This window comes from Medicago truncatula, chromosome 2 (assembly GCF_003473485.1).
Source record: "Medicago truncatula cultivar Jemalong A17 chromosome 2, MtrunA17r5.0-ANR, whole genome shotgun sequence".
Classification (NCBI taxonomy): Eukaryota; Viridiplantae; Streptophyta; class Magnoliopsida; order Fabales; family Fabaceae; genus Medicago; species Medicago truncatula.
In genome coordinates this window covers 8,312,017-8,338,942 of record NC_053043.1, presented here as the reverse complement: position 1 = coordinate 8,338,942, position 26,926 = coordinate 8,312,017, and the positions used below count along the sequence as shown (strand labels likewise).

Here is a 26,926-nt window from a genome sequence, read left to right as displayed (position 1 = left end):
AAATGACAATAATTTCAATAACAAACATGGTTGAAATATTGAATATTGATGCATTGGCTAAATTTCTTCCCTAAATTAGGTGCCACATGCTTGATTCCAATTTCCAGTTTTGTTGATTTTTTTTTTCAACCTCCAATAACCCTCTCAAGGTAGTAACGAGTAACATACTCCTTTATTTTAAGTTTTGAAACCCCGATCTTGTTTTGAAATCTTTTTAAGACTCTTTTTAAAAATTTCGAGAAGAGGAAATGAAAGGACTTTAGGGAGTGAGAGAAGAAAAAAGATAAAAACCATTTTAAATAAAATATCGAGTAAATAGGCAATTACCTCTCGAAATTGTAACTTTCATCAATTATCCTCTGAAATTAACAAAACTTCAATTACCCCCTGAAATTGTACAACGTTAATCAATTTACCCCCTCCGTCAAATTCTTCTGTTAATCAACATGACGTTTTGCAAATATTCCCCTAAAATTTTACACTTATATGCAAAATGTCCCCCGAACTTGAAAATTTATATATATTTTTTTTCTTAATTGGATGAAGGAGCATGATTCCCAAAGTCTTGGTAAGCTCCTGCTACCAGCTTGTTATTTGTGAATGATGAAACGCATTGCACATACAGTTAGAGAATGGGGGGATAAATCCGAAGCAGCTAGCTGAGATCATAGTAATGAAGAAATGGGATCTGAAGCTATAGTTAATGATGGACCTGCAATTTATTTTTATATCACCTATTGGTCTTAATTGTACAATGGTTCAAGTTGCACTTGTCATGTCTTGCTTGTTATGAACTCCAAACTTTAAGGATACATTGTGTTGCTCATCTCTTGATGTTTATATTTATTTATTCATCTTGCAAATCTTTAACATTCCATCTTTGGTGATTCCCAAAGCTTTGGTAAGCTCCTGCTTCCAGCTTGTTATTTGTGAATGATGAAACACATTGTACATGCAGTTAGATTAGATAATTGGGGAATACAACATAAGTGCAAAATTCAGGTGGGTATTTGCAAAACATCATGTTGACTAACAGAAAAATTTGACGGAGGGGGTAAATTGATTAACGTTGTGCAATTTCAGAGGGGTAATTGAAGTTTTGTTAATTTCACAGAGGTAATTGAAAAAACTTACAATTTCAGAGGATTAATTGTCTATCGATAATTATCAATGTAGAAAATTGCTCATAGCTTCATTATTTATACTTAGACACCCCAAGGTAACATATTTATCTCCAAAGAGAGTTAACTGTCGTTTGCTCTCTACGGATGTTAACTATTATTTCAGATCTAGATTTGCATATTCAGAAGTAAAAAAAATTGAAGAAAAAAACTCTAACAACAATTAAGTGTCGGTATATTTTCCATTTATTCTTTCAATGTTTTATTTATGATTTTTTTTCTTTCTTATATACGTAGGTCTAGATCTAGAATGGCAGTTAACTAGCAACGGCAATTAAAAGTAGTTGATGGTAAAAGTGTTATTCAGGGTGCTTGTGAGCAAATACTGAAGCCTAAAGAGCAATTTTCATCAATGCACACACCTGATCCTCATGTACCCCAGGCCACCCAAAAAAAGCCCAAAGGAAATTTTTTAGGCTATTTCTTTTCCCACTTTCTGCTCTATTCACACACCCACTAAAATCCTAAAAATACCTTTGGATTTTCGGATTATAGAACATGAAATGAGGTTTTCCCCTATATTTTTGTCAAAAGAGGGTGTATAAGAGACATTCTGATTGTAAAATCTGAATATTCACGTTTCTCATATTATAAATTCAGACACTCTCTTTTGCTATAAAAAAAAGTAATAGGAAAAACATATTCATATTATATAATCCAAATTGTATCAACACAAAGACCAAACTTGTTTATGCCATAGATAGCCAGATTAAAACCATGTTAATCAATTAAAGATTTTAACACTTATTTTTCCTTTTTTAGTTCATAGACTTTTCTTAACTTTCCATGTTTATATGTTAAAATGTGTGATTCGTTTAAAAATATTATCAAACAATTTTCTCTTTTTATGTAAGATGATAAAAGTTCATGGATTACCTATTTAGTGTCTAAGTTAGTCATATGGCAAACACTTGCTTTTTCGTCTTCACATTTTGATCCATCACAGTCATCCATTGATTTCTTTTTGAATTAAAACTTTTTTGCTTGCTTTTTGGTGATAGGGCACTCATTTTTGCAATGTCCAAGTTGATTGTAGGCATAACAGTTTATCTAACTTTTGTTAACTGATGATGGTTTTGGTTCATTTTTTTTATGTTTGAGATATTTTTTTCATTTGATCTTTTCCTTTGAACTCATCTTTTCTTCTTAACAACTTTCCTTATCTTAATCATCACCTTTGCAAGAGATTTTTCCTCTTTATTCTTTTTGTGATCCTTGATATGATTTTAGAGCTATCATATTTCCTCTCCTGATAGGTTTATCCTTTTGGAGTACTTCTTCATTAGCTTTGAGAAATCCAATTAGACCTTCTAATTTTAGATTGGACATATGTCTTGCTTCAGTGATGATATACGTTATATGTCTCCATGTTTTTGGAAGACTTATAAGGATATTTCTCATTCTTTCATGGATGTATAATTCTTTTAAAGAGAGTGCAATTCATTGATAATGATGGTGATTTTTTTTTTATACATTTCATCTATGGATGCATCATCCTTCATCTAAAACATTTCAGTTTTTCTTACTCCAATATCAACCATTGTTTCCTCCACATGACTAATGCCTTTATGCTAAGTTTATAAGGTGTTTAAAATTTCTTTGGAAGTCTTACATTTAAGTGTTCTGTCATATTTTTCAGTCTTCACTGTTTAAAGTGAAGAATATATGACATCAGCAACTCACATGGTCATTTTCCTCGAATTTCAGACCTTGACCTCAATGATGCAAACTCTTAGGTCAATTATCCTCTCCATCGAACTATGATGTGGGGTAATTGTTCTAGATCTGGCCAATGTGCAATTCTATCCAAACTCGCGACCTGACTCCATAATATGCTAAGCCTACAAATCGATTCATTTCACGTGTATTTTCAACGACCGCCAATTTTCACAATTGAAACATGCCATTCTTAATGGCCTTTTTTGGCTCCCCAAACAATTATCTCTTTAGTTATATAAATGAATTCATTCACAACCAAGCAAAATACACACTTCTTTCTTCCTAAACCTTTCACTATATAGAGTGTTTTGCATGTACCACTCATCAATATCCATCTCAAGAAAACATTGTTTAAGTTTGACAAAACATTCTTTATCACCTCATATCAGTAAGTAAAATATCAATCGTAAGTTATGTAACTCTCATAACTACATATAAAAATGACTTTTACTACCCAACTCATTTCATCTCAACCTCTAAATATTCGAACATGAATTATTTATTGTAAAAACATCACACAATTTCACACAATTTTAAATTATAATCATTGATTACATATCAAACAATTCATACTATGTATTACCAAAAACAACTACAAATAATCCCATACATTAGTTTCAGATCAAACGACTACAAAAAAACAATTGCATGACGCAATTACTCCCTTAAATCCAATTCATAGTATTTAATCGAGTGAATATCAATTTTCACACAACCAATCCATTCCCTCTCATCTCATTATTTGAAAAACCTATAGTAAAAATGTGTACAGTACATTAAAATAAAATTAACCTGTCCAATTATCTTGGGGAGTAAAAAGAAAATAAAATTAACCCGTCCAATTATCTTGGAAAGTAAAAAAGATAAAAAAAAAAAAAAAAAACAAAAAAATAAGAATGGTAAGAAGTCTCTCTCGAGGAGTCCGTCCACCATAACCCGTAACTCCGTCCCGATGCGATGCAGTCACTAACTCACAATCATTTGCCACGTACACAGTACTTACTCTACCAACTTACTATTAATAAAGCAATTGATCTTCCTTCTTCATTTTCTAGATTCTTCTTCTTCTTCTCTTACAATCCTCCGTTACTCTCACTCACTGACTGGTACCTACTTTTTCCTCTTTCTCTCTGCAATTTAGGTTTTACTTCTCTCTGTATGATATTTTCACGATCTGTTCCGATCATGTTAATTACGCGTTTTCACTTTTACTACAGTGTTACTCTCGTTTAATTTAATTATGATGCAACTATGAAATCATACACACATACACAACAATTCATTAGGATTGATTTTTATTTTTATTTTTCATTTTGAATACGTGAAGGTGCGTGCGTTACATCAATGAAACAAAACATAGGATATTAACCGGTTGACTTTTTTTTTTTTTTTTTTTTTGTCATTAATTTTTCATTTTAATTTCGCAATAAGTTTTTTTGTGAATTTGGATCTTCTTTATGATAAAACTTAATTTTGTTGAATTTTTACTAGCAAATCATGTTTGATAGTGAAACTAAGTGACTTTTTTTAAACAGAAGACAGAAGCTATTTTTTTTTCACTTATTGTCAACCACGGTTTGTGAAAATAGCAATTTGTTCTAATTCTGTTATGCTATTTTGTATAATGCTTACTGATTATGCTATTTACTTGAAGGAACTAGACATATTAAATAATAACTACGGCTTTTGGATGATGTTGCAGAGTATTTGTACTCACATTGAATATGGCTGAGGCTGCACAACCTAATGCTGAGCTATTGGAATGGGCGAAAAAAGATAAGCGCCGCTTCCTGCATGCTGTTTACCGTGTCGGTGATCTTGATCGTACCATCAAGTAGGTTTTAGTTCATTTGATTGCTGAAATGTGATGTGTGTTTAGAGGCTTACAATTTCCTTGATTTTTCTCAGGTTTTACACTGAAGCTTTTGGAATGAAGCTTTTGAGGAAAAGAGATGTTCCAGAGGAGAAATACGCCAATGCTTTTCTTGGATTTGGCCCGGAAACATCCAATTTTGTCGTGGAATTAACTTATAGTATGTTACACTTTAAACCTTTTGTGTTCACGCATGCAGTGAATCATATGTATATTGTGATTCTCTGATTCTATATACCTTTGCTTACAGTCTATTGCTTGTTTGATTGAGTTTGACATGGACTCAACATATGATTTTGTCATCAGATTATGGGGTGACCTCGTACGATATTGGAACTGGTTTTGGACATTTTGCTATCGCTACTCCAGATGTAAGCTATAGTCTACTTTCACAAAAGCTTGATCATTTTTTGCCCCTTTTATACTGAAATTGATGTGAGTATCTCTTCCACTTTTAGGTCTACAAATTTGTTGAAAACGCCCGGGCTAAGGGTGGAAAAGTCACTAGGGAGCCTGGTCCAGTTAGTGGCGGGACAAGTGTTATTGCCTTTGTGGCTGATCCTGATGGTTATCTTTTTGAAATTCTCCAAAGAGCTTCTACCCCTGAGCCATTATGCCAAGTAATGCTTCGTGTGGGTGACTTAGAGCGCTCAATTAAGTTTTATGAAAAGGTAACTTCCAAGCCAATTTGTTCTTTTTATGAACATTCATTTTTTTTTTAACGACAAATAAATATATATAAATAAATGAAAAGGGGAAAACTCCTATAAGAGGCTGACCATTCATTTTAATGTCATCACTTGCATTTCTATCATAATTCTTACAGGTACTCTGCTTTCACGTCTCAAACATCTTCCCACTTAAATTTTATAAATTGAATATCATGGTTTTTGCAATTATTATTGTTGTTGTTGTTGTTGTTGTTCCTTTTCTGTGCATATAACCCTTACTTTCTGCGGATGTTTTGGTGACAGTACATCTTTGTATTACCTCCTTAAGATCAAAATGAAACGATAATGTTCTGCCAATGAACTCGTGCCCTGTTTTACAAGTAAATCATTCTTATTAATATAGAGAACACTTTTGATTGTTTCTTAAATCAAATACTCCAAAAGCTTAAGCTATTAAATGAAGACTTATGAATGATTTTATATCAAACATTCCCGTCACACTAGTCGACTCTACTGCCCTTTTAGTGTTGACAATGTTTAAAAGTCTATTCATCCTTACTGAAATTTAACATTTATCGAGAAAAATGTGAGGGATTAAGATTTGATTCTAGGCAAGTTGGACAGAGGCTCAAGTAACATGCTATAAACTAACTATCCTGAAACATCGATTTATTATGTGAAGGCTCGTAAGTGGTTTTTAACTTATCAGGTAAAGCACATGAATGGTTGAATGGTTTTATGTTTAACATTTTCCCTGGTGCATTAGCCCATCAAGCTTGAAGTGTGGATGAGAAATAGGCCCACCCAATTTTGTGCTGAATTTTTTATTTTTTTAGAAGAATGGGACCAACAAGAATCAGTATCTGGACCACTTGGTTTTTGAGACACTGATACAATGTCATGAACTAGCAATACTAAAAGTTTAAGATATTGTGTGAAAGCGCATGAATAGTTTTATATATAATATTACTTTCTTAATCCAAAAGTGTTTTTTTTGTTAACTAAGGCTGTGTTCTTACTGGATCATATTTTCACAGGCTTTGGGTTTGAAGCTGGCGAGGACGATTGATAGACCTCAATACAAGGTGAGCCCCTTTCTTAACTGATCTTAGAAGTCTACATACGGACCAGAACATATTTGATTCATCAGCCATGTTTTGCTTATGATTTTTTGCTGAATTACATCGTACAGTACACTTTAGCTATGCTTGGGTACGCAGAGGAGCACGAGACCATTGTGTTGGAGCTGACATATAACTATGGTGTCACTGAATACACCAAGGGAAATGCTTATGCACAGGTTAGTTAAATGTTATATTTTCTTCTTGACAAGAGGCCTAATCTAGTATCTTCACATTTCTGTACACCTTGATTTGAATGGGTGGTGTATATAACAGGTTGCTGTTGGCACCGATGATGTATACAAGAGTGCCGAGTTAGTCAACCTAGCCACTCAAGAATTTGGAGGGAAGATTACCAGGCAACCAGGGCCAATCCCTGGCCTCAACACAAAGATCACTTCTTTCTTAGATCCAGATGGATGGAAAACTGTGAGTTATCTTTTTTATCTTTTTCTGTCTGTATAACTTTTATGTTGAGTAAAGCTGCGACTTAGGGTCCCTTTGATTTGCAAATAAATAAAAAGATTTGACTGGACAAATATAAATGTTCCTTTTTTTATTTGAGTAGTTAACTGAACACAATACAAGAAAGAGTTGTAGATTAGAAAATTGTCCCTGGCCTTACCAAATCAAGGGACAATTATTTTCCCATTGACATGCTACCAAATGGACAAAACATTCATGCTTATTTATTACACATGATCTATCTACATATATAACTTATGGTTACATAATGCTATATATTATTTATATATTTATAATACATATGTTTACATGTAATTTTTGTTACGTTTTCGTGATAATATTAATATTACAGCCCGTTGTCCACCACCAAACACCATATAACCTAAAAAGTTGTACAGTAACTTTGAGGGTTATCATGTACTCTAGTGTTTATCAAACACACCCTTAATGTCTTAGTATCTTTGGTAGTAGAATCACGAGCCAAAATAATTGATGAATTATGGTGTCGAAGTTATGAAGCACATGCATAGACACGGACACCGAACACAACGCCTACACGGACTTTTGAGAAAATGACATAATTTAGTGTAATCATAAGTGTCGGTGTTGGACACCGGGACACGCCTTCAATCAGAAGTGTCCATGCAATCCAAATACGTTTACCCAAGTACACTGTGGCTGTAATTTGACATTACTGTTTCATTGTAATAATTATTTATAAAAGAAAAGGGAAATGTAATATGCATAACATTTAGGAGGTTGCTTTAACTGAACCTGCAAAAACAATTAATGCCAGAACCATGAAGTCTAGACTAATTAAGAGTATAAGCGTAACAATAGAGTTTCTAAAGAGCTGGGATGTAAATCAAGCCCCCTCCCCCCCTGTTGTGGACCTGGCCCAATCATGGACCTCAAAGGTATTTTTGGTCCCTTCGGATTAGTTGATTCTTGAATCGGATACCGAGTTTTCAAAAAAAAAAAATGGGGGGAAGAAGGTGAAAGTCGGTCCATAGCCTAAAGGAATAGAAGGAGGTGGATGGGGCACTAGCAGGGGCAGTCAGTGCAAGATGCTATGGCTGGTAAGAGTTCTACTTTAAGGCATAAAATACGGCATTTTGGTGGCAAGGAAAATGCAACGGTTTTGCCATGAAGCTTAAGTGGAAGGTGGCCCTGGAGCGCTGGTAACCACGAAGCTCCAGTTTTGTCCGAAATTTTGCTTGGTGGGAAAGAGCAAGAGGCAGTGGAAAAGTCAGCTGAAGTGGCAGCATCTTTGGGTTGGCAGAGGACAATGAGTCTGTGTATATGTCCTTGCTGAGCATGTAATGGGTGGGCGATAGGTAAGCTTTGATGGCTTTTCTGAGCATGAAATGAACGGAGACAGAAATGAAGCTGGAGGAGTTGTGCTAGTGGTGGCTTTGATGGAGAGATTGGCCTGATGGAAAATCCACGTGTTGGTTTGATTGTAGGCCTTGTAATCCATGTTGTATGTGATCTGGAAGACATGGGCAGTACTATGGTGGGCAGGTTATGTGCCACTTGTCGTATATTTGTAGAGGTGTGAAGAGCTGGGAAAAATCAGCCCTTCTCCCGGGATAGTTGTAGGTTTATATCTTGAATATTCTTAACGATACAGGGCTTGTTTGAGCTGCTTAGTGTGCCAGTTGACCAGGACAAAAAATATAGAAGACTCCAGAAGTTCGATAAAAGAATAGTGATGGGGCAATACTGGGGGTGATGAACCAGTAAAATGCAGAAAGCCATGACCTTTATTCTCATGTATCTTCAGAATCCTGGATTACGGTTTGGATATTTTTTTCGGTGCCTTGTTAAAACATCTATAGTAAAACAAATTCGAAGTTGGAACTATTGGGAAGTAATGTATGCTGCCGGGTAGAGTTCTCAATGAGAAAAAAAATGAAGGTAAGGGAATCCAAGAAAAAAGTTGAAACTGGTAAAGTAGATATCAAATTACTAATTGGTCAAGATTTCTCCTCCAACCTTTGCTATTCAAATGCACTGTCCATTATAACATTTATTCGAACTCCTCCATTCTCGTCCCTTTGTCTCATTCCCTAAGTGTGACAAGTCTCTAGTCCTGTGTTGTCCACTTGTCCGCAAGCTGGGTTAACTCGGACATGATTGTAAATTGACAGCTTAAACCCCTCCCCTCTATAAAACTAATGGCTTTGCCCAAAATGAAGAAAAAATTATCCGGGTTTGGTTCATGGTTAACCTTTGAACCTCTTTTCATCATTTTCATATTAGAAGGACTCACAAATGGTTTAGTTTCCCATGGTATAAAAGATGTTTAGCCAGAGAATGTAATTTTTCTACTTTTTGACTTGGTACTGTGGAATTCATTCTGAGCAGCATCTTAAATGTTTCTTGGTTGCTTTAATAGTTTATTTTGATAATAGACGATCTCGTGTCATAACACTCATTCAATATTCGTCTAATTATTGGATTCAACCTTTTTGCCATTCATGTTTTAGTATTGAGAATCTGAGATGAAAATTGTGCTTTAGTATAAGAAAGTATGGTTGAGTTGAGAGAGATAAATATTGATAGCAATGACTTATCTAGTTATCTTTCAATTAAGATTTTGATTCTATCATATCTTATCCACTAAAAAACACGTTCGGCTATGTGGGTACGGCAATGAAGTAGAATATGTATTGCATTTTAAAGTTTATAAATGCCATGTATGTGATACGATTCCTCTCAAAAAAAGTATGTGATATGATTCAATTTGTATGCATTTTACAGGTGTTGGTTGACAATCAAGATTTTCTGAAGGAACTGGAGTGAAGAGTGCTGACTTTTCACAAATAAAGAGTCTTGATGCTATTTTATGAAAATAAGTTGTCTGTCTTAATGATTGAACATCAGCGTGTATGTTATCACTATAATAGTATTTGGTATGACTTTATAAAATGGCTATGTTCTCTACTCAAAAATAAGTTTTAGCATTTTTTTTTTTGAATATATCTTTCACAAGTACTAGCACCAAACTGGTTTTGAGTGTAGGGCGAGTCATCTTTGTGGACCACGGATCTTATTACCCCACCACCCTAATAACAATAAAAGCATTGTCAAATAAAACAACTATAAAAGTATTCAAACTAAAGTCATAGAGTAAAGGCTGTAAAATTAACGATGGAAACTCTGTCCTCATTATGCAAGGACTAAATATGATTTTTCTACTTTTCTTTATAAAAAAATTTTAAAAGGAAAGCTGATAAAGCTGTTTTCATAACAGATAGCAGATTTCTATGGCTCCAATAGCATATCACATGAAAAATAAACTTTCACTAGGGATGCATCTCTTAATCAATTAACTGGCTTAGCTTTTTTAGTATTTGAATTTCACATGATAAATGATAATTTGGTTTTGATTCTATGCTAACTCTTACCTAAACACTCATGAAAAACTAGGAAGACTAAAACTGCTCAAGATTAACGCTACTATATTATAAGTCATTCAGAGTATGCATGTGTAAATAATAAATAACACTGTTGATTAAAAAATGAGGAAAGCAACTTAACTATTCCATTGTTAATGTCCCCTGAGCATAACTCTGTTGGCAGAGACAATGTATTGTTATATGCAGGGGTCATACCACTTATGCATTGTTTGGTTTAGCATTTAGATTAGCATTCTCGTGTCCCAATGCCTTTTTGACCACCATTTTGTGAAGCTAAGAATACAAGCTTTTGCTCAAACGCACGACCACGTCAGGTTTACCACTAAAACAAATGAATTCTAGCAATTAGACTACTTGATAAAAAAATTACGGTTAGTTATGAGTGAAATTGTATGATTCAATAATTAATGGACCCCATTAGGTTTTTGCATAGTGTGGTCTCTTGAGTGTAAATTGCAAGTGTAGGCAAGGACTTAAAAGTATGAGCTGGAGACGAAAGGAAACTGAAAATGGCGTCTGTGTTGGTTAAATGGGAACATAGGGATCAATAGGGTCCTTCAAAAATAGGGCCCAATCTCTCCGACCCAACAGTATGGTAAATTAAGCTATGCACCCTTCATTGTTTTTTGCTTTGTGCCTTTCAATCTTAACTTTAGACCAAATCTCCATGTTTTAACCAAACCAATGGTGAAATAATCATCATTGAAATTTGAAATGAACCAAAGCAAATGCTCCGTGTGCTTTATTTTTTTCTCTAAATTTACTCTTTTTGCTTTTTAAGCTAGGCGGCAGAAGATCCAAATCCGTTAAACAGACAAATGGTGCTATATAAGATAAATATAAATATAGATAGATCTCTCAACGAACATTCAAGTTTTAATTCATACCGTGACAAACTTGTTTGGATGTTAGATTCAACCTCCTTTTGTTCAGTTTGACTCAAATAATAGTAATTTAACAAAAGCTTGGATGTTATTAAAATAAACTTGTTTGTTGAGATAATTGAAATTATTTTTCTATAACTTACTAATTGATCCGATAAATAAACACAATTTAACATACGTTATATCTATCAATGCTTTCTTAATACAAAAGTATAAGAAATGAAATGTTAGCAAATGAATACCAAAATTTAAGCTCTTGTTGAATTTTGTCAAAAAAAAAAGCTCTTGTTGAATTGAATGCCTTCGCAAAGCGGTTTCAAATGCAAACATGAATTCTACGTTTACAAATATTGTTTAAAAATGTGTCTTTTAGACATATTTTTTAGTTTGTTTGATAGCACTGCTATTGTGTAGTTCATATAGTTATCTTATTGCGTGTATGCGTCAGTGAAGTAAAATTATTTTATTTTTTTTTAGTTAATTTCACTTCTTCTCCTTCTTAGTTTAGATTCCAAGTTTTCATTGAAACAGTAGAAAACTTCATAACATAAAACGTGTTATTATCTCAGTGAAAATGTAAGCTTTAAACACAGTATTGTACTTACTTACAGTTACATCCATATCAACTATAAAAAAACCGTGGCTTATTCAATATCCAATTTCAATTATTTGATAGATAAAAATATATTCTTTATAAAATAAAATTTGATAGATGGATACTATCTGAGCCTGATGCTTCACTTAAATCCCTAAAAAGGTTGTAAATGTGAGATAACGTTGCATGGTTGTAGACTTGTAGCTTTGGAGAGGGTCTAATGAAACTAAATAAAGGTAGATGCATGGAAAGGGAATTAAATGATTATTTAATTGTGGTGGGCTAATTAATTTCACATGTGATGGTTGGGTGGGATATACTACCTCCGTCCCTAATTATAGGACGTTTTTGAAAAAATAACGGGAATTATGATAGTGGATATTTGTATGAAATATGTATGTAATTACTATTGTTTTTACAATTTTATCCTTTAAGAGAGATGGTTGGTTTATGTTTTCAACATGATCAAAGAAAAATATGTATAATAAATATGGGTATGTATGTAAAGAAATAATTAATGTAGTTGGAAATAGCAAAAGAGTCTTGTAAAGAGGGACAAAAAAAATTCTCAAAAGGATCTTATAATTAGGGACGAAGGTAGTACCAATTTCTCACTAGATTATGTTTTTTTTTTTTTTACATAAACAAACTTAACTCATTTCATTATTAATAGCAATCTCAATACAAGATGGTATATGTTCATGAACGTAGAGATTAACATAAGATAATGACAAATTTGTTAGCAAATGAGCAACACTATTTATTTGTCTCTTAATAAAACTTATCTTAAAGTTTTGGCAGATTCTAAGTGAAGCTTTGCAAATATCAAGAACAACGCCAAACATGAAATTGATGTTGAGTCCCCAAGCTATGCCGTAAATCACTTGCTTGCAATCAAGTTCGATAGACACCTTAGATAGACTCATACTTCCAAGCCATTTTATCGCCTCTTTTAGTCCCCTAGCCTCCGCTTCGTGTGGTTGTGGTTCTCCTAAGAACCAAGGTGGTTTTGCCTTTATGAACTCACCGAGCCTTCCTCTGATGTACATTCCCATTCCATAACAACCATGTTCCTTGAAGATTGTTGCAACGATATTGCACTTGACCTCTCCTGCATTCGGTTTGCTCCACTGGTCATGGTTATGGCTTGTTGCTCTGTTGGAGTTGCTCGCTCAGGCTTCCCTGCGGGTTGCATGTTCACAGACTTTCCAACAAAGTTTCGTGTGCCATATGCACAGACGTGCTAGGGTTCGTATTTGACGCAGTCGGAAGCATAGGCTAGCAAGTGCTAAACTTAGATAGAAGAAGAACACGTTTGCAAGCGACAAACTTGTAAAAATAGTGTTTCATAATCCACCAGAAATTGAAAAAACTCTAAAATATTATTCATTGAATAAAAGTTTATCTTAGGCTACAATTTATTAAGCTTAAATAGAAAAATAATAAAAACCTAATGGACCGAAAATAACAAATTGAAACAAAATAAAATAAAATCACTCCAAAGTTTCTCATTTCTTCTCTTCCATATGTACCACAAAATCATTACAAACATCAAAACTTGTTGATGACTTAATTGTTCGAGTAGTTGAAAGAAGAGACACATAACCATAACAAGTGATATATTTTGTTTTATTACAAGAAAAATGATATTTGTTACTAACAATAATGTGAAAGATTTGAGATTCGGAAAAAACTTACTCCATTTAAGATGAGTTATGATAAATTGACACAATAAGCCGGATGTTGAAATTAAACAAACATTAAGACGTGAAAAAAGGAGTTGGACGTGTACCTAAGGAAATTAATGAAAAAGAAGTTAAACATTACTTTTGCAAAAACACGGTGGTCATTGCAACTTCTGTAAACCTATCATAATGGAACATATACACCAAGTGTCAATTGCACTTGTTAACATAATGTTTGCCTCCCCTAAAAAAAAAACATAATGTTTGCCTATTGAGTAATTGTGGAACTACACAATTGCACTTTTCTTAACGAGCACCTCTATTAACTACAAAATAAAGATGGTGAAGAGAGAAAAAAAAAAGAGGGAACGAAATGCAGATGATGAAATAGAAAAAATAGTGCAAAGTTATAATTGTATTATTAATGTGTTCCATTTTATTAGATACATCTTAAACTCAGGGAGAATGAAAAATTGAATGAATAAGAGGTATTGGATGAAATCACTTACATCGGACTTCATCACTCTATTTTATTTTATCACTTCATCAATCCAAATATAACTTAAATGGTGAGTAATCTTGTTTCGAGAATTGTTAGGCCGGATGCTATGATCGAGGTTCGAATCCCGATACCTCCACTTATGTGTGTGAATTTATAATGGCTTTGTCATTTCGTCTATCTACCAAAAAAAAAAAAATATTGTTTCGAGAATTCGTTGAGAACACAAAATATCATCTAAACCAAATTTTCTCAAATGAGTAAGAGTTAAAAAATCGAACTTCTAATTATCTAGCATTTAAAAGGTTTTATATCCTATCATTTAAGAGTTGTGGTATTTGAACAACCAATTGAATGACAACTTTTGTGACAACCACTAATTTACAAAGGAAAGTAGATAGTGACACGGAAACCAAAGCAATAAAGAAAAAAGGTAAAAAAATAATGTGAGTATAAAAAATAAAGTTGTTACATAAATTATCACAAAATAGTTGTCAAAATATCATTTCTCATCATATAAATGAACTCGTTGTGGTAATATTTTGCCACGTTAAACAAATTATTGTGTGGTGGGGTAAAGTAATCATTTATCTTGATATTTTAATACATGTTACATACGACAAATTTAAATCCAAACAAAGTACTCCTATACCACTAGCCATCTATTTCTCCACGCATGTTCAATAAATTATGTTACCGTGTGATCAATCAGATCAGAACAGTACCATGTAATGTATGGTTAAAAAAAACCAATACTATGTCCTAAGCCAATAAACTAAATAAATAATTCAATGGTTAAAAAATGAAAATTGATCCCTAAAAAAAGTGAAAATTAAAATATTTAAAAATAAATAATTAAACTCAAATGATTAATGCGCTTCATCAAAGATGAATTGTTCAAAAGAACTCAAATCAGATTATCAATTGAATAAATTTTAAATCAAATTTTATTTATCTTTGAACAAATCTCCAAATTACAAACTTTGCATGTAAACATAGCAACAAAATCCGCCCCTGCAAGACTCGGCCGCCCTCGTCCCAAATTTAACGGGGAATCGCCGATTTGATTTAAATGGACGCGGGTGCAAGGAAAATCCGGTTGTTGAAAGAGAAAAAAACAAAAAGTGAAATATTGAAACTGTATCTGCAGTTATCTTTCCACCTGGATGGATATGCCAGCCTACCCTTAGAAAGAGGAATTTATTTTTTCTGACCCTCTTTGCAAAAAACATTCCATGTCTGACCCCTATGAAAATTATTTACCAAAATGACCCACTTTTTTTTTTTTTTTTGTCTTTTTCCTCATTCCTGCCTTTTGAAACGGCGAGAATGAGCCGCTGTTCTGACACAAGTCACATCGTGACTGGCTGCCTATTTTTTTTTAAAATTTTTTGTGTCATTACCGCCATTTGAAATGGTGGGACTGATTTTTTTTTTCTTTTCGTTTTTTGCTTTTTTTGGCAACATTTTTACATTATAAATACATATTAAAATACATACTAATTTATTTGAACACATAATACATAACGTTATTAACTACCGGTTATTTATACTCGGACAGTTTCTCCTAATATGACCGGTATGCCGACACAACCCACACTGTCTCGGTGTCGGAGTCCTCTCTACCACCTCCTCGTCCATTTCAGTCCTTATGCGGGTACTATTGGATCGACCTTTCTTTAGTCTTCGCATGTTTGGATTATGGCAAAGCACGGGACCGTCGTATGGAAGCCAATAACTCTTGTCCTGGACTACTTTGAAGGTTGTGTTGTAGATGGAGTAAACACTCTCGTTTTTGAACACAGCTGGAATAAGGGTTGTGTAGTTATGGCGAAATGAAGAACACACGGCTATGACATGGGAACATGGCAAATGTAAAGCTTGAAATTTCTCACAATCACACCACCCCGCTCGTAGGTCCACCTTGAAAGTTCCCATTGGCCTTCCCTCCCTATAGTTGACGGTCTCACGGACTGAGAAGGTATACCTTTCTCGGTCAAACTGTTCGACATGATTGGTGTTGGACTTAACAATGTCATCCTTAATCGCATTTTGACAATATTCACTGAACAAATCTCCGGAACCTACCCATGCAAACGCTTTTTGAGCCCTATCAGCAAAGAGACATGCCAGCTCATAGTAGGTTGATTGAACTATAGGTGTAACAGGTAGGTTGCGTGTTTCCTTAAACACAGAGTTCCACGACTCAACGATGTTGCTTGTCATGTGGCCCCATCGTCGACCCTCGTCATATGCTTAAGTCCATTTTTCTTTCGGAATATTGTCCACCCAATCTAATGCACGTTGATTTGTCTTCTGGATTACACCACGATAGTAATCGAACAAGGGTACGTTTAGGGCATGTCCTGCATGTTAAGAAAAAACAATTAGTTAGATATTGAACGTATTTAATAATAACACGATAAAAAAACTGTAACATAATATCCTTACCCATATTATTTACAACATCCTTAAGATCTCCATCCTTGATTATCCTCATGAAATTATGCTTAATATGTCGAATGCAATACATATGAGCTGAACCAGTTGCTGCCAACCATTCCTTGGGTCATTGAATGCGCTTTTAATTGATTCATGTCTGTCGGAGACCATACAGACAAATATTCCTTTTGTGACGTGCCTTCTTAGATTTTTCAAAAAAAAAAAACTCCATCCCTCCTTTGTCTCACCTTCGACAAGCGCAAAGGCGATTGGAATCGTTTTGTTGTTTCCATCTTGTGCTACCGCAAGCAACAATGTCCCTTTGTACTTGCCATACAACCACGTCTTGTCGACATGGACAACTGGTTTGCAATACTTAAACCCATGGATGGATGCTGAAGACGCACACATTTCTTTTTCCATCGGGCGAGTGTACAATAACGTTGGAAGACGTTCATATGCTCCTTGGTTTAAAGGTTAACGGTGAACCGATTACCGGTAAAACAGAAGTTGGGTGGGAGATTGTTAAACCTATTTTAAGAAGTAAGCCATTGAACGTTAGACATGACGGGAAGAGTATAAGATTATCATGGCTTCAAGATTATATCAATGGTGTTGGTAAGACAGGTCCACCCACGACTCTACATATGTTTAGAGCCTATGTCTTATACTTGATTGGCTCTCGAATAATGCCTAATTATAGTGGTAATCTTGTACATTTGTCGTTTTTTCAATTGTTGGATAAATCACCTGAGGAGGTTGGACAGTACAGTTGGGGTTCATCTTGTTTGGCCACGCTATATAGATCCTTGTGTGACGGCGCTATATATGGCACTAACGACATGCCTGGGTGCACAATTCTCTTACAAGCATGAGCGTGGTCAAGAATGTCATGCTTCGCTCCCGTGCCAAGGATACCACCACAAGCTCATACACAACTTCCATTGGCAAATATGTAAGTAAAATAAATATGCTATTTTTTTATTAATTTTTAAATACATTTATCCAGACTTTATTAATTATAACATTTTAAAAATTAATTAGATGGCTAGAACATGGTAATAAATTCGTGGAAAATCCTCGGCATAATATCGTATCTACGCGTTCAAAAATCGACACCATGACATATGATCAGGTATTACATTTTTTTTTTCGTGATTACATTTTAGTCAACAATTGAAGACTAATATTCATTCTTTTTAAACAGTTTTCCTGGAGGCCTTATGACAACATCAATTACACCAACGAAGAAGAAAGCCAGATATGGTCTGCAAACACATATCTCATCTGTTTTCAGATAGTCGAGAGGCATCAGACAGACAAAGTAAGGCTTCAATTTGGCTTACCACAACACCCACCTTCCTTACCAGATAATTTGAAAGATTTCCACAAAATTAATTTGACAAAAAGTCAAGTCGGAAACTGAAACCAACGTCATCAATTAGCACTTCACGACGTTCGGTATAACCATGAGGTTTATCCAAATCGTCAATATTTTGCATGGTATTGGAAATTTTTCGGAGATCATCTATGGCTTTCTAGAGAAGTATTATTGTCAAACCCAAGGCAAGCATGTGCAAGAATTTTACCAGGATTGTCTCGTGACTATCCTGCAGTGCCAGAAACTTATACGGTGCCAGATGAAAATATGTGGTCAAATTTACCTCCACCCTATAACCAATTCATGACACCTCCACCCACTAACTTTGACCAATGCTTTAACCCATCTACCAACTACAACTACAACCAAATTTACCAATCACCGCCACAACCCACAAACCAAATCTTACATAACACCCCAATCCCATATCCAAGCTATTCTCAACAAAGTCATCATGGAGAAAGCTCCCGAACATCAAACTGTTCATTTGATGACTTCAATCCAACTCAGTACACCACACAAACCAGTTACCCAGACAAATCACAATACTCCTCTTTCAACCTACCATCCCCTCCACACATTGTAAACTATCCCCAAACAAGCTACGCACCTCATTGGCCAAATTCACAAACTAATACCATAGAAAGTCTGGCAGCAGGGTTTAATGACGATGACTTCGTTAATGAAATCTGGACCAACTTAGCTTCACAAGTGCAAAATGAAGTCAATATGGAAATTAATGATGATGTTGAAATTCCTGACGAGGAAGAGCAAGAGCAAAACCAACGACCCATACGAAATAAAAAAGATAAATTATGTGCTACGGGAGGTCATAGTTTACATTGGCGTAAATGGTTTCCGAGGAGAAAGTAGTTTTTGTTTTTGTTTTTATTTCTTATGAATAAGATAATTAGTGTTTTAAAATTAAATATATCATCATTATGAATAAAATAATTACTATGTATTTATTCATTATTATTTGTATTTATAATGTACAAATGTTGCCCAAAAAAGCAAAAAACGAAAAAAAAAAATCAGTCCCACCATTTCAAATGGCGGTAATGACAAAAAAAAAAAACTGATCAGTCACGATGTGACGTGTGTCAGAACGGCGGCTCATTCCCGCCATTTCAAATGGCGGGAATGAGGAAAAGGACAAAAAAAAAAAAGATCATTTTGGTGAATAATTTTCATAGGGGGTCAGACATGAATTTTTTTTTTTCAAAGAGAGTCAGAAAAAAAAATTCCAGAAAGAGTTACTTCTCAATTAAATAATTATTAACCAATCCATTTAATCATAATTTAATTACAATATGAAAAAAAAAAAAAAACTTATAAAATAACGAATAGGTTTAAGTAACACCATTTGCACGCTTTAATAGCATAGAAGAGTTGGCGAAAGAGGATAAAAACGCAGACAGAAAAGAAAAGAATGAGAAAAACACGTGACCCCAAATTCCTCAAACTCAAATTAAGCATAGCATATTCACAGTAACACTCTTCCCCTCTCTCAATTTCATTGTTATGATCGAGATCGAAATCGAAATGACGAAAGGAAACCCTCAAACGACATCGTTTCGCCGTGAACTCAAACCAGAACAATATTTACACAGTCCAGTTCATTACGCCGTCGCAATCGGAAACCATTCAACACTTTCTAGAATCATCTCCACCGTTCCGCGTTTACCCGACCCGACTCAAATCCATACGGAATCCGATTCACTCTCTCAAGAGAAACTCGCCGATCAAATCTCCGCTGTACTCGACCGCCGTGATGTTCCATTACGTGAAACGCCACTCCATCTCGCTGTTCGTCTTAACGACGTCTCCGCCGCAAAACTCCTTGCCTCTGCCGGTGCTGATGTCTCACTTCATAATGCTGCTGGATGGAATCCTCTTCAGGAAGCTTTATGTCGACGTGCAACGGAAATTGCTACAATTCTTGTTCGTCATCATCATCGTTCAGCTTGGGCGAAGTGGCGCCGGAGATTACCGCGTCTTGTTGCTGTTCTTCGTCGTATGCGTGATTTCTACATGGAGATCTCGTTTCATTTTGAGAGCTCTGTTATTCCGTTCGTCGGAAAAATTGCTCCGTCGGATACGTATAAAATCTGGAAACGCGATGGTAATCTACGCGCCGATACTTCCTTAGCTGGATTCGACGGTCTCAAGATCCAACGAGCTGATCAGAGTTTTCTCTTCCTCGGAGACGGCGACATCACACACGCAGTCCCCTCCGGTTCCTTATTAGTCCTCAACCGCGACGATCGGAAAATTTTCGATGCTTTTGAAAACGCCGGTGCTCCGATGAGTGATGCAGACGTTGCTGGATTCTGTTCGCAAACAAGTGTGTATCGTCCGGGAATGGACGTTACGAAGGCTGAACTTGTTGGAAGAACGAATTGGAGAAAGCAAGAGAAAACTGAGAATGTTGGTGAATGGAAGGCTAAGGTGTATGAAGTTCAAAACGTGCTTTTCAGTTTTAAGTCTCGGAAAGTCTCCACCGGAGAATCAGGTATAATACTCTCTCGAACAGTTATAAGAGACAAATTGAATCAACAAAAGTTAGCTTTTGTATCTGGTCCACACTTCCGACCGAAGTCTGGACCAGATACATGTTAGATTAGTTATACAAAGTCTCATCGTATTTCTTCATGTAACAGGTGGTGAGCAAGTTATACCATTGGAATTGGATGAAGACGAAGACGGTTTTCTGGTAGCGGAGAATCCAAGTTTTGGAATGCCAATGGAAAATGACAAAAGAAGACACAGTAGTTTCGTTCGAGAAGATAGAGAGTGGGTCCCAATGGGAAGAAAAAGTGTGGACATGCCACCTTCAGCTATGATGCAACCAGCTAGAAAATCTTCTGCAACGGTTAGATTGGCACAACCACTTCCTCCGCCGGCGAAGGAGAAAGAGTATATGAAAAGTTTACGGCCGTCGGTGTGGTTGACGGAGCAGTTTCCGTTGAAGACGGAGGAGTTATTGCCGTTGCTTGATATTTTGGCGAATAAGGTGAAAGCTGTGAGGAGGATGAGAGATTTGCTCACGACGAAGTTCCCGGCGGGGAGTTTTCCGGTTAAGGTATGGTTTAACTGACCGTTACTTTTTGTGTTGTGTTGGGTCCCACATGATTGCAAATAAAACATAAATTAATTGAATGTTAGGATTAAAGTGAAATTTGATTTGACAAAATATGACACCATTGTTTTATTAAAGGTTCTTATTGCAGCTTTTGTCTAAATTAAGCATGATTCTGTCAATTTCAGGACAATAAAACTTGTTTTATACTCCAATTTAGTAGGTATTTTTTGTGTTACAGAACTATATTTGTTGAATGTTTAGCTAGATTTGAATTTAAAAATGTTCTATGTATGTTATTGAATGCAAAATTTATGTGTTAATTTAGGAGTAAATTCTAAATTTAGTCTGTAGTACAGTATCAAATCCTTAGTATGTATTATAAATATTTTAGTGTTCATTAGAATGGTGCAATGTTAATCAGGTTTGTCTTTTGTTTGGATGTGACATTATTAACCTAGTTTCAAAGGCATCCCCAACATTATAAGTTAATGTCATTATAGTCTATGCAAATATCATCGGAGGGACGGATTTGAAATATTGTTAATGCCGATTTATTGGTTACTAGATAATTTATTAGTTAAGTTATTATTTGGAAACTGCTTAAACAAGCCATATGAATTTTAAGATTTGTACTCAATATTTGTTTTGGGATTGTACAAATTTTTTTTTGTTTATGTAACATGTTAACAAATGCTCTTAAGATATTATTTGAACAATTTAAACCGGTAATTTTTGCATAAAATATTGAGTAACTAGTACTTTTACATGTGTTTAATGTGTATTTTTGAGACAATTCATACCATGAAATTGTTAAACAATGTTTTAAGTCACATGTTAGCACATTATTGTTTTTTGGTAGGGGTTTTGTACTTAATATTGTTGGAAAAATATTTTAATAATTGACTTTATTTTAGAAATAATACAAGTAGGAGTCAAAAGCATTACAAAAACTGATGAGTGATTTGATTTCTGAAAAGACAATGATGGAAATATTGTGTTATTGATATTTGTGATATGGTGGGGCAGGTAGCAATCCCGGTGGTCCCTACAGTAAGGGTGGTGATCACGTTCACAAAGTTCGTTGAGCTACAACCTGTTGAGAAATTCTATACACCATTTTCAAGTCCAAGGCATTTGATAGCTACAGATAATGATGATGAACAACCAAATCCAGAAAACCGTTACTCTTCTTTTACATCTTCATGGTTAAGAAGAAACAATAGTCAATCTGGAAGTTCAAGGAGTAAGCAGCAACAAAAAAGCTCTTCTGGGCCATTGGATTTGGATCCATTTGTTATTCCTGAGGGATATATTTGGAGTAATAGTGGAGATGATAAGTCAAAGAAATTGAACAAGTCCAAGTCTATGAGAAAATCCAAGTGAAGATTGAATCAAGACTAGACATGAATGATGGTAGTTTAGTTGCATTGCATCCATAGACCATAATGTAGATATATCCCTGTTTAATTTTTATCTTATTATTATTATTATTTGAATTAACTGGGGGCTTTCTGGTAATTGTGTTCATATACTTCACAGAGGGTGATTCTGATTTCTCAGAAAATTGAAGAGTACTTAGATCTGTACTTTGCTCACAGTTTTGTTTATAGTATTACATTATATAGAAATTTTGATGGTTTAGCTTTTGATTCTTTCGTGTGCTAGTTTTTGGTTCCCTCCTTTACCTTGAAATATTAAATATGGACCGAACTGTATAGAATAGAATATAAGTACCGTCCATCTGCACCTCTTTCCACATGAGAAATCATGTCACCCTTAGACTCCTAATCAATTTTTTGTTGAATGCTTCTTTTTACGCTCTATTGATTTCTCATGCGACCTATGTAAACGTAAAAAATGTCAAAAATGCATCCACAATCCTTTATTTTTTTGGATTTTATAATCCGAAATATGATGTGTGGAAAAGTTAAAAGGCTGGAAAAAGAAACTTCTTTTGTTTGTATATTTGCTGTAACATTAGGGCTAAGACACCATTTTTTTTTATCTCTTTTCAATAATGAACTGTCCAAGCTCTTTCTTCCCTGCTTGATGGCGACGATAAGGAAAAGATGATAGGATAACTCTATTAATTATGTTATAATAATTCAATGTGGCAATGTTTATTAAGCAAAATGGTCAAAGGAGCATGAATCTTAATTGGTCAAAAGTAGCATTGCCCAATTCGGCACGTAATTCATTGTTAAATAAGTGTGTATATATATATTACATAAAGACCCTGTTCCAAGTCTTGCATTATAACCTATTTGTACACTTTTCAGTAGAAACACAAATGCACATTAACAAGAAATGCTTGATGTTTAATTCTATCACACTTTGTGAATAAATAAAGACGAGACAACGGTATACACCCTTTTTATTTTGACTGCAAACTTAGTAGTATTCGTTTGAATGAGGCTCCACATAACTTTACTTTGTCTCTCTATACAAGCAAGATTCAATCTTCCAAGAGTTAAGAACATATTGCCCTATATTCTTTATTCTTTTTTCCCTTTTCTTCTTTAAGGTTCTGATGGTAACCCTTGAACCAAATCTTTGATTCCAATAAATTTAAAGGCTAGGTCCCCTTCATAAATCTCCGAAGACTATACTTTAACAGAAAATACTATCAATAAAGGAAGTTTGTTGTTATTAGTAGTCTAAAGATATTAACTTGGTCTGATTTTATTTACTGTACCTTTAAAGAGTAAAAAGCATCTCTTTACTTTAGCTAGACTTTGATCAATGTGTTTTCTTTTTGCCTTCAAAGTGTGTGTTATTGGATGCTATTACAACAAAGTGTTGGAGACAAGGACTAGAGAAATAAATACTTTGTTACACATGAACTGTCTATCCAATAGTATTAACAAAAACATTTCAAAATATAATTTAGTTGAAAAATGTGTTTAATTTAATTGAGTAGATTGTTAATTCATAAGTAAATTGAATTAATCATCTATTCAACTGAATTAACCATATTTTTAAACGTGATTAAGTAAATGTGTGCGGGTGAAAAAAAGTGAGTGTTGATGAAACATTTTGCTTATAAATATCACCTAAATTTTGTCCATAATGGAAGTGGACATCCCTCGTGCCAACTGCCAACAATATCAAAAGCAAATAAATTTGGTCTTGAAGAATCATACCAATGCTAGCTGAACAAGACTAATACCAATTCACATGGTAATTTACAATGCTGGCCAAGGTATCACTACTATATGATATGGCCAAGGATTAAAATCAAATTGGTGAGCCAAATGATAAACATAAAAATTATAAAAGAAAAAAGCACTTAAGTAGAATGTCCAGATAGCCCTCTACTATATAATTTCAAGTTGATTCATTCACCTACCCTTCTCTTTCGTTTAATTCCTTTGGTTTGCATCAATCCCAACAAAGTCATACGAGGTACTATTCATGTCTCTCCTCCTTAAGCATTACTGTTTCAATTTTTCAAAACAGACTTGGCAAATACACCATCTCTACATTTTAAAACTTCTATAAATTACATGACAAATTGAAAATTACATGGATTTTAATCAGAATTTGAATTAAGAAAATTCAAGTCCTTTTTTATGAGCACAAATACAAATCTTCTAACACCTACTTGTAACTATCAAATTTTAATATAAGTTCAAATGGACGTCTTCAATTTTTTCTTCTTCAATTTCACGAAATTCAGTCAGCTTATAAGCATTTTTTTAATTGGAAAACTATAATTTAAATTGAAAAGCTCCTATATATAACAAATTCAGCTAAAGTATGCCCTTATCCATTTACAAAGGCTCTATAGCTAGATCAAAACTTCAATTTAAAAATTTAGAGTCTTAGTACACTTGGATCAACATCCTCCTTATATTTATGAAGCATGGATTCATTGAGCCATTGTTTCCTCATAATGAAAAAGCTTGAAATTACAATAGAAAATCTAACAAGGTTTTTATAGAAGGAAAATCTAACGGTTCTATTATATATCATCAATAGTTCAAATTGAAAGTGTCTCTGATGTTTGACCCATGCCCGTGTCCAACAATGACACGGCATAAACATATGTACAAACACATGCTGTTCCATTCAATCATTTTTATTTTCTCAAATGATTATGCGTGTCTATGTTTCATAGGTATTAATTCTTGTTTTATAGTCCTCATAAAATCCAGAAAACATGGCCAATGAATCACGAAGTTGGGCAGATCAATGGGGAGCTGGTGGTATTGGTGCTATGAAATATGAAGAGATTGACACTAGATCCCAAAAAGACACCGGCAACAGCAAGAATTCTAGTGCCAAGGCTGGTTTCACCAAAGCCAAAGCAATTGCTACGATTGGTCTTGAAAAGATTAAAAGTGGTGCCTCAATTTGTGTCAAATGGATCACAAACCACTTTAAGAAAAAGAGAACATCTACATAACTTTAAGTGGATCCAATTTGCATGTAATACTATTTTTGTTCTTTCTAATTCTACCATTTCCATTTGCACTTTTCCTCCCATATTGTATATTATATTTTGATTACTACAATGATGTTGTTTAATTATTCATAATTTCCTCAATGATCATTGCCCCTTGTCACATGTCATATGTCAATTGGTGGTTTTACATTTGGTTAACTTTCAAGCATCAAAGCATTTGTCGGGTGTCTTCATGACACTACTAACAAGATGATGTTGTGGTATTTTTGTGGGGCTAAAAGGGTAAAAGTTAATGCAAAAATAAATTCTTCCGTTTTCTTTAAACATTAAATTAAATTTCTTAAAAACTTGCTTGAGTGAGTTAAGTCTTTGCTTTTGGATAAAACATTCTTCTAAGATTGGTGAGCGTGAGTGATAAATGTGTGTCTTTGTATCATATGGAAGAGTTATGTGTTTTACAAGTCATGAAGTTTAACTACCATTGATTGTTTATTTTTTCTTCTTTAAATTGTTCTCTATACCAAGATTAAGATTATGTTCGATAAAAAGTAGTTCATCAATGATAAGCTAACTAAAAATAGATAAGACAGTAGATAAGCTAACAAATTGGATTTGTAACGTTTTATAAAATTACCAGTTGAAATAGTTCATAAATATAAAATGACATAAAAATATATTTTTAATTAATATTTAATTTAAAATTATGAGAATAAGGATAAAATTGGTGTTTTTATTTCATAGACCTTTTTTTTTTAATTTCTTAAGCAATGTCTTTGTGATACTCGTTAGCAAGACTCATGTTGGCCAAATATAAGAGAAAATTTTAAAATAGATTGCAACTTACTTTATTTTCGAGGGGAAATTGCAACTTACTTATAAATAAAAGGAAAGGAAGGAACAAATTATTATATTTTTTATATAGATCCAATGAGCCAACCCATCTTACCACGCTTTCTTAGTGGATTAGGCGCGGTAAACCAACTATAATAATTTCAAAATTTTAACTCTACAAAAAAATAAGCGGTTAAGTAGACAATCTGGACAAATTGGACTTATTTCGTTGTTCACAATAATGTTTAATCAGATCACTAATTAATTCAACAACAGCAACAATAACTTGAATTCACGCAAGTTACCAACAATGGAACCATCACCTTTTGGGATAGATTTCAGCGGCAAAGGATTTCAATACAATTCTAAGTTGGTGCAATTTAGCGTTCATCTACGTGTGAATTTTTTTTGTGGAACTCGTCCCACACGACAAATTAGAACTTAGTCCCACATGACTCCCGTAAGAACACAACTAGACAAAGTGGAACTCGTCCCACACGACTCGCATAAGAATGTAGTTAGACAAAGTGGAACTCATCCCACATGACTAGCGTAAGAATGTAGCTAGACAAACCCACTTGGGTTGTCCTGGTCATGTTGACTTAGGACCTGAAAGTGTGCCCCTCATCGAAGTCTCCGGTTCGATTCTCTCCGGGTCAAT

At 34.3% G+C, this 26,926-nt stretch overlaps 2 protein-coding genes across 3 annotated transcripts; both read left to right on the top strand.

The window, feature by feature from the left end:
• Positions 1 to 3,853: 3,853 nt before the first annotated feature.
• LOC25486173 (lactoylglutathione lyase GLX1) lies at positions 3,854 to 10,005 on the top strand. 2 transcript variants are annotated; one of them, XM_013607383.3, is made up of 9 exons: positions 3,854 to 4,006; positions 4,603 to 4,734; positions 4,809 to 4,933; positions 5,080 to 5,144; positions 5,232 to 5,444; positions 6,482 to 6,529; positions 6,637 to 6,744; positions 6,842 to 6,994; positions 9,797 to 10,005. In XM_013607383.3, exons 2-9 carry the CDS (start codon positions 4,625 to 4,627, stop codon positions 9,836 to 9,838), a joined length of 864 nt encoding a protein of 287 aa, XP_013462837.1. In that variant the 5' UTR covers positions 3,854 to 4,006; positions 4,603 to 4,624; the 3' UTR covers positions 9,839 to 10,005. The 2 variants fall into 2 exon arrangements, with proteins under 2 accessions (XP_013462837.1, XP_024632477.1); XM_024776709.2 differs by lacking the exon at positions 3,854 to 4,006 and adding an exon at positions 4,014 to 4,041.
• A 9,308-nt stretch (positions 10,006 to 19,313) lies between these two features.
• LOC25486172 (ankyrin repeat domain-containing protein 13C) lies at positions 19,314 to 22,676 on the top strand. The gene is made up of 3 exons (XM_013607382.3): positions 19,314 to 20,456; positions 20,605 to 21,026; positions 22,053 to 22,676. Exons 1-3 carry the CDS (start codon positions 19,466 to 19,468, stop codon positions 22,407 to 22,409), a joined length of 1,770 nt encoding a protein of 589 aa, XP_013462836.2. The 5' UTR covers positions 19,314 to 19,465; the 3' UTR covers positions 22,410 to 22,676.
• Positions 22,677 to 26,926: the final 4,250 nt, after the last annotated feature.